This window comes from Vigna unguiculata, chromosome 1, assembly GCF_004118075.2.
Source record: "Vigna unguiculata cultivar IT97K-499-35 chromosome 1, ASM411807v1, whole genome shotgun sequence".
Taxonomy (NCBI): domain Eukaryota; kingdom Viridiplantae; phylum Streptophyta; class Magnoliopsida; order Fabales; family Fabaceae; genus Vigna; species Vigna unguiculata.
In genome coordinates this window covers 1846149-1859201 of record NC_040279.1, presented here as the reverse complement: position 1 = coordinate 1859201, position 13053 = coordinate 1846149, and the positions used below count along the sequence as shown (strand labels likewise).

The window sequence follows — 13053 nt, the reverse complement described above, 5'->3', positions numbered from 1 at the left end:
TGGTTGAGTTGTTTGAGTTTCAGCAGTTAGTGCATTCTCAGCATATTGGGCATTTGGTGCAGTCTCAGCAGGTGTTGCAGTATGCTCATCCACAAGCTTATCTGGGCAATTGTTCCTGTTATGTTCAATCTGACGGTATATTCTACATTTTTTCTATGACCTCCTTTGGTGATTTGTGTGTTATCCTTTCTCAACTCCCATTCTTCCAACCTTCTTTTTTTTCTTCCTGGTAAGATCCTCTTATGTGGTGGATGAACGTAAGGGTAGGGAGTTCTTTCCCATAAGACTTCAGCATTGACTGGAAAGATGATGGATTGATATATTTCTTCGTAGATGGATCTCTTGAAGCAAATTGGTATGAAACCCTAAACTCATTTACCTCGTTGATGATGATTAACTGCAAAATTGAAATGAAGAGCGCAACTGCAATCCAATGATAAAATGGCAAGTATTAGCTGCTTCCTCTACAAATTCGAGCTCAAGAAAGACGAAGATGAAGAAATTTCCTTAATTGCAAAATTTCCCCTAAATTAAAAAATTAAGGTTAATTAGGCATATGTACAGTACACATAACACACCCTAATACAAACTGTGTCACCTGTACAATGCTACATTAATGATTTAAACGGAGTTACAGAAAATGACCAAATAAAACACGAATTGCGAAAATGAGGATCATTTTAAACATTTGATAAAAATGAGGACCATTTTAAACATTCTTTCAAAATGAGGATCATCCGCAACAAACACTACGAAAATGAGGATAAAAAATGTATTTAAGCCAAAATTAAAAGAACCCAATTCTAATATAATCTTATCTATCACAAGTGCATTTAACATGATTGTCATCCACATTGTAAAGTACATGATCTTCGATGTTATATTGTTATTATAATTAACATTATTGCTTTACTATTTTTAAATAATACATAAATCAGCATCTTTAATTTTGAACTTAATTAAAAATGCTTAAGATATCACACAAGATTAAAAATAATGTAATAAAAATAAATAAATAAATAAAAGTAAATTATAAAAATGTAGACGTATATTGTAATCAATTAACTTAAATTCGATGTAAGTAAACAAAGGTAAATAAAAGTTATTAATTTACTACAGGAAAGGTAAGCTTAAACTAAATTTTTATTTCATAAATACTTACATGTGTAGTAGAAAGAGGTAAGAAAGAAAAGGAATGAAATATAATATCGAAATGTAATGGTTGTTTATACATTATTTGTGTAATCGATATATAGAATGAAAGAAAAAAAAAGTGGGAAAATATTGTTCTAGCTCTTAGACCTGAACAAACCCAGACCAAAAACTTTCTTCATCCTCCTGAAGATACTAGAGTTCTTCGATTTGTGGCTGGGAGCTGATGCTAGTTCTCCTGCCACATTATTTACCAATCAATCATCACAAATAAAAAAAAAAACATTTATAATCCTTTAAAATGCTCATAATTTATTTTTACTCCTAAAAGTTTTATTCACATAATTTTCGTAAATTATTTTTTGCATTTTTAATTTGTTTTTGTCTTGACCAATCAAGCTTTTAATTCTAACCATATGTTGATCCTTTACTTTTATTCTAAAATATTTTGAATACAGGCTTTTATAAGGAAAATTAAAAAAAAAAATACTAAAGAACTTTAAAACACAACGTCAAGAATAAAAAGAAATTATAAATCAGTAATACATTACTCAAATAACTAATGAATGGAAGAGAATAATACATTACCGAAATAAAATTAAATAAAACATCACTGTCACAAAAAATATTTAATGCTCTTGGATGAGAATAGTAAAATGAGGAAGTTACATAACAAAGTACATTTTGGTCTTGAGAAAGTAATAGATTATTTTTCTTGTCTAATTTCATCATTAATATTTTTTTCAAAAACTATATAAATAACTTTACTTCACTGTTTAACCAATGTCTAGAGTCCTTTCAAAACAAAACCAAAAAACTAATAAAAACCATTAAACTCAGTCAATTGTAAAGTATAAAAAAAGTAACGATACAATACAGGACAAGTATTGAAAAAGTCCATTTCAAAATTAGAATACGTCATATGGACCAAACTATTTTTGAAGAAATAAATTAATCTTTGAAAATTCCGAAGACGTCAAAATCTATTCCTTAATTATGCTAGCACAAACCCATGATGATCAAAATTGGTCAACTTCCTCCATCAAAATCGAAATATACATAATACAAATGCAATACATTATAGACTGCTGTGAATCATACCAAGCACCAAGGAAAAATGCTTTCAACTATCAATGTACTTTTTCCAACACAAAGTTGGAACCTATCACAACTATTTGTTCTTTTTCTTAATATTCGCATAGAATCAATTAGGACGAGTTTTGGCACTTACTTTGTCACGAAAGATAAATAAATTTGGGCTTTTGACTTATGCACGAATTAAATTAAAAAAAAATTCATGTACAAGAAAAACCAATTTCAACTTTCTTTTCCTATTTTTCTCGCTTATAGTAGAAACTCGCCCATGCATACCCAAACATATCTATAAAACTATTTACCTAAATTCATTTATGAATAATAATTAATAGAGACATAAAAAGAAATAGATAACAGCAACCAAATTATATTTGAGTCATTGTGTTTATATTTGCCATGGCTTGTAATGCTAAAACAATAGTAATCATCATCAGCTAACACTTTCCATTCTAAGTCACTTGCATTTAAGAATCACATAACAAGATCAACTATCATCACTGTACTGTTATTTGCTTACATTTAAGAATCAAACAACACAACTACCATAATTGGAACGTTACCTGTTTACATTTACGAATCGCACAACAAAATTGACTACCATCATTAGGATGCAGCAATCTATTGATTCTATTCACAAAGCAGTAACATAAAACAACTCGAATCAAATACCTGTACCCTCGGGCACATTATACGGAGAAGGTGCTTCGGAGTTTATTAGAAGATAAGGTTTCCTTGCCCAGTACTCTTGAAACCTCTGTTTAGCATACTCCTTGTAGTCAAAGTGGATTGTGTTTACTTGTGCCTGAACAAATTAATCAGAAGACGAGACAATGAAGAATTAGAACAAAATCACCACCCTCTTTACTACTCGGTGGCTACTATTTAGTATAATTGGATTTGTAATAGTTAAAATGTAGAGAAATTCACATTTGCTTGTGGCAACTAAGTACATAATAAGTGCACCTTAGATGGGAGAATTTTGAAGTTAATAAAGACCCAAAAACAGTACTGCAGCCCATTTATGCAGTGCAATATTTCTTTCTAGTCACTATGATCTTTTTGGATTAGTCATTTCTATATACACACGAGTGATTGTCACAAAATAAAATGCATTTCAGATAGCCGCAAAGAGAAGTTTATTTTAATTTTTAAGATCTCCAATATTTAACTTTTTCCCAAAAAAAAATAAAAACCATTGTTCAAGCCCACATCTAAAAGAGACACTTAACATAAAAACTTTCGAGGAACTTATGACGCATCAATAGCAAATTCAGTTCCTATTAGTTTCATCAGCTGTAATAATGATAGACACTACCAACACAAAAACAATGCACGCATCTATTATTGGTGCCTTCTTGCGTTACTCTAAGAAACCATCGGAAAAATTCCGCCACTTTTTTCAGCAGCCCACCCATAATGTTTATATTTATTGAAATAGGGCACATTTATGGAAACGGTATTATGGAATAACTTCTCCCTCTCTAAGGACTCAGCTACACGCCTCCGCGAGTGCTAAGGAGCATAATATAAACCAAAAATAAATTGAGAAATTGAAGATACCGAGATTATTCCCCAAACGCCCCAGAATAGATGATTTGCAAGTGTATACTTCTCAATTTCTTGAAGTAGTTGCTCCACTTCACTGCCATCTGCACTCAAGATCCACAATTTCATGCACACATGATAATTACAGTCCTTAAGGAGATGCATGGTTATACAAGTGATAAAATACAAGGACATATTTATGATTGATCTCTACAGTTTGTTTAATTTGAACGATACAACTAGGTTAATCCAATTATGAAATAGATCATCAATATCAGCAAACTGAAAGCAAACACCAATTTTTCATTTCATGTTTTGTGGTAGAATATTTATCAATCAATTTCAATGACAAAAGAACTACAATGCAATACAATCTTCTAACATCAGAGTGATTTGAAGTGATTCATTACCAGAGGCACTCAAGTATGCCAGCACAAATCTTTTACGCTCCTTAAGATCTGTCAAGAGAACCAATGAAATAGAAGTAATTTTTTCACAGAAAAAGATAAAATGAATGAAAGCAAGTAAAATAACATCCAGATGGCCCAATACCAGGATATTTACTGTAGTCAAGGATATGAGGCTCTTCTGTGTGATAGTTAGCAGCCATCTCACAGAAGTGGTTGGCTATATCAAATGCTACTGGATTATAGCAAGCGTATTCATAGTCCTATTACAAAAAGGTGGCGTTAAATCGTATTTGCTGACTATGGCTCGTTGATCCCTTAAAAATAATTCTACGAATAGACCAGATTCTCATACCTTTAGCCATATTTAAGTAAATAAACAAAAACAAAGGAAAAGTACAAGATATATATCATCACTCAGATTTCACAATCTCATATCATACATGTCCTCTGTTAAATATATTCCCTTTTCTCCCAAGAAATATAGAAGAGAGCATGAGTAATAAAGAAACTAGCACAAACATTAAATATCTACGCCATTTCCCCCAGAAACTAGCACAACGAGAAACTCACTATGATGGTCACAGAATTGGTCTCTTCATCAAGCATTATGTTACCATATTGTAAATCGTTGTGACAAAATCCTATCATTTGGTGTGAGCCTGATAGTTCCTTTTCCAAAAGGGTGATTTCTTTGTCTATTGTGTCCAAATAAAATGCTTCAGCTTCTTTAGGGGATGATATACGTTTGGCCTCACTAAGCCAATTTCTGAAACATTGTAATAAAAATATTGGAGAAATCATCAAGTAGTAACTAAAATATGGAAGTATTAAATAATATTATTTGAATAAAATTTATAAAAGATGTGGTCCCTTATTGCCTTTTCGACATGTACAAACTTTCTTTAAGTACACTTTTAATGGGGATGCTGGATCAGGTGTTCAAATAGCACATACCGCAATTTATTCCAAAGGTGGACTTCCTTTTCACCAGGCATATCTAAATCATGAAAATCCTTCAATTTAGCCGCTATAAGAGCAGAAATGGTAGGATCACGTAGATCAGCTGCTGATAATGTCTGATAAATTCACCATCAAATATATGAGCATGTCAAGTTCTTAACTGGTGTACAGAGGTGAATAGAAAAAGAAAGGAATAATGCTTAACTTTTACAATCATTTATATAGCAGGATAAATTATGAAATGCGGATGTACTTTAGGGAAGTTGTGCAATGCGTTGAATCTACAGTTTACATTCATGAACCAGATAATAACTGATTACTCGAAGGTAATTGGAGGAATATCTTTATTAGGACTTAAATTATAAAAGATATCAAATTACCCGTGCGTGGATAAACTCTTCAACACGACCATTTGCAAACCGTCCTAGTAGAGGAGGACCTTGCCCGTTCTTTGACATAAATTCAAATGTTTGAATCTCTTGACTCCTATCAAAGAACACGTCCACACCCTCACCATAAATTCTAACAATAACCTTTCGTGAAGTTTCTCCTGTCGAAGTTGGCCACTTTATCTGAAATACCTCATTCGTCATTGCTCCTTTGAGAGGGAAGACCTGCAATGCATTTGCATCAAGTACATCCTCCCAGTGACTAGCCAATGATTTCAGCATCTCCTGTGCTTCTTCCGGAAGGCGATCTGCTTTGCAGGCTACAGGGGTTTCAACTGGATTTTCTTTTCTGTTTGCTGCAGCATCTGCTTGGCTGCTTACAGAAATTTCTGCAGCAGTTACAATGCTGTTTACAGGACTGTCTATAACACCAGCTTCGTCCTTCATACCACTTATTGATGCCCCTGCTTCATTGTGTACAGAATTTTCCGCACCACCTGTTACGTGTTCCTTTGCGGGAGTTTCTGCAGCACCTGCTTGGTTGTTTACCATATTTCCTGCAATACCCACTTGTTCACTTGTAGGATTTCGGTCAACATCTGTTTGGTCACTTACAGGTCTTTCTGCCCCACCTGCTGCCTGGTGATTTGCAGGATTTACACCATCATTGTTTTTTACAAGACCTGTGATGTGGTTGTCCTGGCTTTCTTTTCCACCAGCTTCTGTTTTGTTCACAAGATCTTCAGCTGCACTCATTGTGAAAAGCTTCCAAAACTTCGAGTACAGCAAAAGCTAACTTAAAATATTAAGTTTCCTTTATTTATGAATTCAAGACCTGAAAAGATAATTGAAAAAACAAAAGTTTAAATCATAAAAATGATATCCAAGAAATTCTCTCTCCTTCCACAGGAAATAGATAGTTTGATAACGATAAGACACAAAAAAGAATGGAGGACTAGAGAAATAATCATATATAGATAATCAGATAAGTGTTTCCTTAAAAAAAAATCATGAAATTATCCGAGACTGATGTAAATCACACAATTAATCCCAAGATCTATTTTAGCATTGACATTGGTAAAAAGTGAGCGATTATCTCATTTATATTCCGTTTAGCAAAGATATAAAAACAAAGGCCTAAATTGTATAATAGTCACTCCAATGACATGATGTCATTCTTATATATATAAAAAAAAGAAAACAGATTAGGGAAAAATCAATATAAAACTTCGAAAATTTTAAATTAGAAAATTGAGTAGATAAAAGGCAAACATTCAACAACCAAAAATCTCGAGAAAATCATACATCAAGCTGGTAAACCAAAACTTTATCGAATTAGACGAATTCGAGAAGGATGTCGATTAATTTCTATCCTATATCTTAGCGTCCAAACAATATTTCAAACATTGCATCATACTTCTCAAATCTCAACTAAGAACTCGATAAACACAGAAACACACATTCAGACAAAACAAATCACATTCCCCTAATTCCACAACTAGGCTCTATGTTTACGACGCACTGATTGAAAACTTGAAAACACATCCGAAAAGATAGAAAGGTAATCAAAAGCAAACACCAGACAGATCTCAAACGCCACAAAAACAGAGAAAATTTAGCGAAACACGCAGCATGGAAGATAATTTCAATTAGAACAATTGAATATCATTAAAACGCAAACCTGAACGAATAAATTAGGCATGGCATTGAATATAAAGAACGAATCAAAAGAAATGAAAATCACAAAACACGAACCTCAACGGATAATTGGAGCCGGACACAGCATGGAATAAACGGAAAGAATTAAAATAAAATTGAAGATCATGAAAAACACGAACCTGAACGAACAAAGATTGACGGCGCATAACAGAAATGAGAAGCAATGAACGGAATATTCGGCGGGGAACCGCGAGGCGGCGGCCGGAGATATCGCCGCCGGCGAAAGAGGTTGTTCGATGAAGAGAACGGAAAATAGAAACAGAGAGTAACGGTTGAGAATTTCGAGGGAAATGAGCTTACACATATATATACACACCAGAGAGTGAATGGTTTCTAATTTCTTTTCCAAAAGGTGGTGGTGGCTGCTTCTGCATGCTACACATGAATTTTATTTCGATAATTTTTTATTAGGGTTAAAATTAGATTGCTGATTTCCATAATTAAAGGATCCTAATTCTTCTTCCAAACAATAGTTATAAATTGACTATTATTCTATTATTCATATTAGGTGAATAATATTTTTATTTTTTAAATCATAACAATTAAAATTGTAGGCAACTTCATATAGTGAAAATGTCATTTTTCTTAATTTAAACCATTGACTCTATCTTTAAAAGTATTAAAGTTCAATTTACACACGAATAGTAAATAAAAAGAAATAGATGATTAAAAATTAAATATAAAATAAAGGAATGATTCAAAAAATAATGTGTAGCACTCTTTAGTCGATGAATTTGAGTTAAAGCAAATGAATACAAAATAATTTTAGTGTTTGGAGGTTCTTGAAACCTAATTATCATTAAAGTTTCCTATTCTATTTTTTGTGAGATGCGGAAGAGAATATTTTACCTGTTAGATTCGAGGGAAATATTCCTTATTAATGAATAAATTAATCTTTAATTAAAAATTAACTTTATAATAGATTTTTTAATTGATAAAAATGCGTTAAAGAACATCAAAGAGTGTGGTTACAGTGTTACACCCATTAAACTTGATATTAAATAAAAAAAATCAATTTTTTACATAAGAACTAATTCAAAGCAGTGAAATCTTCGGTAACTGGGGGAGGGGGGACATATTTAATTATCTGCGTATGATGCACATATATGATACATGTATCAAATATGACACATATACGATATGTTGATATATTTATTTTTAAAATAATAGGATATGAGATTTGATAAATACGTTGTATATAAATATTAAAAAATATACAATAATTTTTAAAAATATAATAAATATATGATTATTTTTGTGTAAATAAAAATTAAAACTATATGTACTAAAATTGTCAATATAAAAATATAAATTATTGTCATCAAAGAAGTACTATTTAAAGAAAACTCTTAAATAATGACCAATTTTAGTAACCAAAAATATGCTAGAGGCCAATTTAGAGACTAATTATTTTGGTAGTCAAAACCTAACAGCTAATTTTAATGACCAATACATAAACCAATTCATAATTGAAACTATTTTAATTATCAATTTAGAAACCAATTATAATTTTTTGGAACTATTTTAGTTATCAATTTGATCACTATATAGTGACTAATTATCTTTTGTCACTAAAATCGATCACTGTTCAAAGATTTACTTGTTGTAGTGTACTACGACTTCATAAATTAGATACTTTATCGATAAGTATCTATAAAATATCCTAAAATGTCAGACACGATACATGGTGAATACAGATACGGATATGTGATCCAAGTTGAAGTATCGGTGTATTATAGCCCATATCCATCCCTGTAGAAAAAATTTATCCATATCCTCATACCCAAATCCAACAGATATCAAATTTTTGTTTCATCTCCATCCCCACCGGGTAATGGGTGTATAATCTCGTACCCATACCCGTATTTGTTCTCTTACTACTTCAATATTAATTTTAATTAATTTTTATAAAATAATAAAAAATTACGATAAAAGAAACATAATATTATCAAATATTCAATATTAGAAGGATGATCGTTTCTTCGATATCAAATACTTTGAAATAAATTATAATTGTTTACATTTTAGATTAGAATACCAAATAAAATTTCATAAAAACCAAAATATTTTTTAAATTTGCAAACATTAATGCAACTTAGTTGATAAAATTTAAAAATATTTTTAAATAATATAAAAGGAAAACAAATATTCAAATTAAAATATATTTTAAATGTTTGTTTACTTCAATTTTTTAAATTATAATGAATCTCTTTTTTATACACTAATAAAAGTTATAATACATCACTTGATCAAAATGAATCAAAGAACAAATAATAAACATAATAATAAAATTTTAACAGAGATCTTGTATCTTTTCAACTCCAATATATGTTGGATGGTAATAAAAAAAATTCATGGCAATTACATTAAAATTTTATATTGTAGTAAATAAAAGTTATTTATACAATCATAGTGAAAAATTACAGTATGATTGATAATGAGTTAGAAAATAAAAATAATTAGATAAAATATATGGAAATAGTATTCTACATGATGAAAATAAACAACAAATTCTACATGATCAAAATAAACAACAAATTAAAATATTAAAAAATTAAGAAATGTGTGTCTTATAAACAATTTAAGAGACTATTGAAAGAAATGACAAAAAGGAAAACAAATGTATAATTAAGGGTATGATAAGATGAAAAATATCAACATTATATTCAATGGTCGAGAAATAATAATTGTTTTAGCAAAACAAAAAGTTCTTCAAATGAAACAAAAATTAATAATAAGTAATTTTTTTTTATATTACCTAGTAAATGAAAGGTTTATGATATTAAATGCTTAAATTGAGAGTATTAAACATTCTCATGTGAACCGAAAATATACAATAAATAAAAATATTAAAAAATAATAAAAATATTCAAATGTGAGACATAATTTTTTTTTTAATTGACATACATTATTTAAACATAATTACACAAATGTTATGATAAGATGAAAAATATATTGAAGATGCGAATGAGTTTCATGACAAATCAAATAGTTATAAGAAATAAAAAATAGAAAGTACACACACACACACACACACACACACACATATATATATATATATATAGGGTTATTTAATTAATTATGGATATTTTAATAATTTAAACGGGGACCAGTATTATGACGGGGATATGTACATCCTACTACCTATCCCCATACCCAATTCAAAAAGTCAGGAATTTTATTTAATTAATTATGGATATTTTAATAATTTAAACGGGGACCAGTATTATAACGGGGATATGTACATCCCACTACCTATCCCCATACCCAATTCAAAAAGTCAGGAATTTCTCATACCCATACTTAATGAATGCGGAGATTCTCCGTCAAAACGATGATGGGTTCGGGCAATACCCACAAGGGCATGTTTATTTGCCATCTCTACGATCACCTCCTCTTCATCGAAGTTTAAAGGCTTAATCCCTATTTTTGTTATTTTTATTCAATTTGGATCTTATTTTCGTTTTGTGTTTAATAAGGTCTTCATTTTCGTCAAATTTTGGTCAATTTGGTCATTTTTATGGTGGTTAAATAATTAACATATTTTAACCGTACATGTCACATGTCAGTTCCCTGTTTTTTTTAAACAATTTTTTTTTTAATTTTTTTAAATGTTTAAATTACTTTAATTTTAAAAAAATTGTCCATGTGTCAAGTCATAATTGTGTCACGTGTCAATGTCAGTGTCACATGTCAGTTTGTGATTGTGTTGTTTTTTTTTTGTTTAATTTAGTCATGATTTCTTTATTTTTGTTTAACTTAGTTCTTATATTAGTTATTTTTGTTCATTTTTGTCTCAATTTTAGTTTAAATAAACCAATTTTGTCCCTTTTAAATTGACATCAAATTTGATATCTTTTATTAAAATTATACTAATATTTTTATTGATTATTTTTGAAATTCAATTATAAATTATTAAATTTAATTATAAATTGAATAAAATTCTTATATTTAATTGTTAAATAGAATACAATTACTTAAAATATTTTTAGAATATAATTATTAAATTTTTTCTTCTAATATTTATATTCTAAAATACTGATACCTTTAAAATTGATATTTAAAAATATTAAAAATATTTTAGAAAAGTAAACTAATATTTATAAAATTTAAATTTAAATATAGAATATTTTAAATTTTAATATCTAAAATGCAATAAAAATATTAAATATTTTAGATTTAAATGTCAATTTTACAAATATTAATATATACTTTTAAAACATTTAATAATTATATTTTAATAATATTTTAAATAATTATATTCGGTTTAACAATTGAATCTAAGAATTATATTCAATTTATAATTAAATATAATAATTTATAATTGAATTTAAAAATAACTAATAATAATATCAATTTTAAAAATAAATATATAATATTTATAAAAAATTAAATTTGGTCTCAAAAAGAAAAAAATTGTTTCATTTTAACAAAAATTGGGACTAAATTAAATAAAAAATAACGAATATACGGACTATTTTTTGTGAGATGTGGAAGAGAATATTTTGGAGAATATTTTGGGGAATAAAAACGATTTGTAACCAATTTGCTTATTAATAAGTGTCTGCATAGCATCCATTTTTCATAACAAATTAGACACTTATCTTAGGTGAAAAAACGCTTTTCTCAAGAAAACATGTCCCTTTTTGCTCAAACATCATGTCTCCACACTTTTTGGATGACAAATGAGAAATCTTAAATTACATGTCATTCTTTTGCAGAAAAACAAAAAGAAAAAAGGTGTCGAATGGTCGAGCCACACCAATCCAGCTCAGCCACATTAGTTGAAGATACAAATATCTAATTCGATATTTGACTCATAAACATCCTTGTTAAAACTTGAATCTTAAGAGAAAAATAGTTGTGATTGAATTGTTGCTAAACCTTTGCAAATCCCTCCGGAGACAACTTTATACTATAATGACGCAGTACACTTACTGATAACAGGACTGTTACAAAAACCTCATCACTTATAACTAAAATTTTAACTCTAATAATCAAGGGGCGAAACTATTTTGACATTAATTTATTTTTTTTAGTCAAGAGAGTTCATGATTATTTTTGATTTAAGACTCTCAACTTTTTACTAGAACACTTCTTCATATCTTCATAGCCATGTTGCATTTAAATATTTTCATCCAAATCCACTTGAAATGATCCATGAATTTCATAAATTTGTCTTTGACAAATGTGTGCTTTCTTTCATAAATATTTTCAAACTCACTTTGACCTTTAATTATTAGAACGTTAGAGCATCATATATCACTATTTAAATTATTACAACAATGTTAATGTTCATCTTTAATAATTACACCAAAATTGTGAAAAAACCTAACCCTACACCTACTAAAATTGTTGTACGTTATTTGATAACAAATATATTTATATCCCACTATCAGAAGTTTTGTAATAAGAAGCTTCTGATTAAAGCTTTTACTAAGCTTAAATTTGAATCTCACAAATCCCTAGATCCACATGAAGATTTCATAATTTGCTTGAAATAAAAGGAAAAACTTATCCATTTGATTTGAAATGAAACAATTTCCATGTCTGTAATATTTAACTTTACATCTATCTCCTCTGGATCCCGTGCATTGTTGAAAATTAATAAAAAATTAACAAAAAATAATTAATGCCGATAAAATATATATATTTTTTATAAAGTAACGGATAAACGCTCCGAATATGAAAGAGTAAAATATGAGAAATATATTAAGGTTTTATTATAACGGAATGTCAATGTCACAGTTTCTGAAGTCATTTAATTTTTTTTTCCCGCGAAA

The 13053-nt window shown here is 29.1% G+C and overlaps 1 protein-coding gene across 1 annotated transcript; it reads right to left on the bottom strand.

The window, feature by feature from the left end:
- Positions 1–1180: 1180 nt before the first annotated feature.
- On the bottom strand, positions 1181–7637 carry LOC114195033 (probable choline kinase 2). Its single transcript, XM_028085454.1, has 9 exons — positions 7390–7637; positions 5543–6386; positions 5157–5278; positions 4773–4968; positions 4345–4462; positions 4203–4250; positions 3808–3896; positions 2917–3049; positions 1181–1390 (listed from the first exon to the last, which is right to left on the bottom strand). Exons 2-9 carry the CDS (start codon positions 6305–6307, stop codon positions 1290–1292), a joined length of 1572 nt encoding a protein of 523 aa, XP_027941255.1. The 5' UTR covers positions 6308–6386; positions 7390–7637; the 3' UTR covers positions 1181–1289.
- Between the last annotated feature and the right edge of the window lie 5416 nt (positions 7638–13053).

Excerpts from the sequence above, each read along its gene's own strand:
- LOC114195033 (XM_028085454.1), bottom strand. The coding sequence starts at position 6,307 with ATGAGTGCAGCTGAAGATCTTGTGAACAAAACAGAAGCTGGTGGAAAA. Across the intron at positions 5,279-5,542 it reads AAGAGTTTATCCACGCACGG|ACATTATCAGCAGCTGATCT; the intron begins GTAATTTGATAT and ends TGAATTTATCAG. Across the intron at positions 3,897-4,202 it reads GGCATACTTGAGTGCCTCTG|ATGGCAGTGAAGTGGAGCAA; the intron begins GTAATGAATCAC and ends TCTTGAGTGCAG.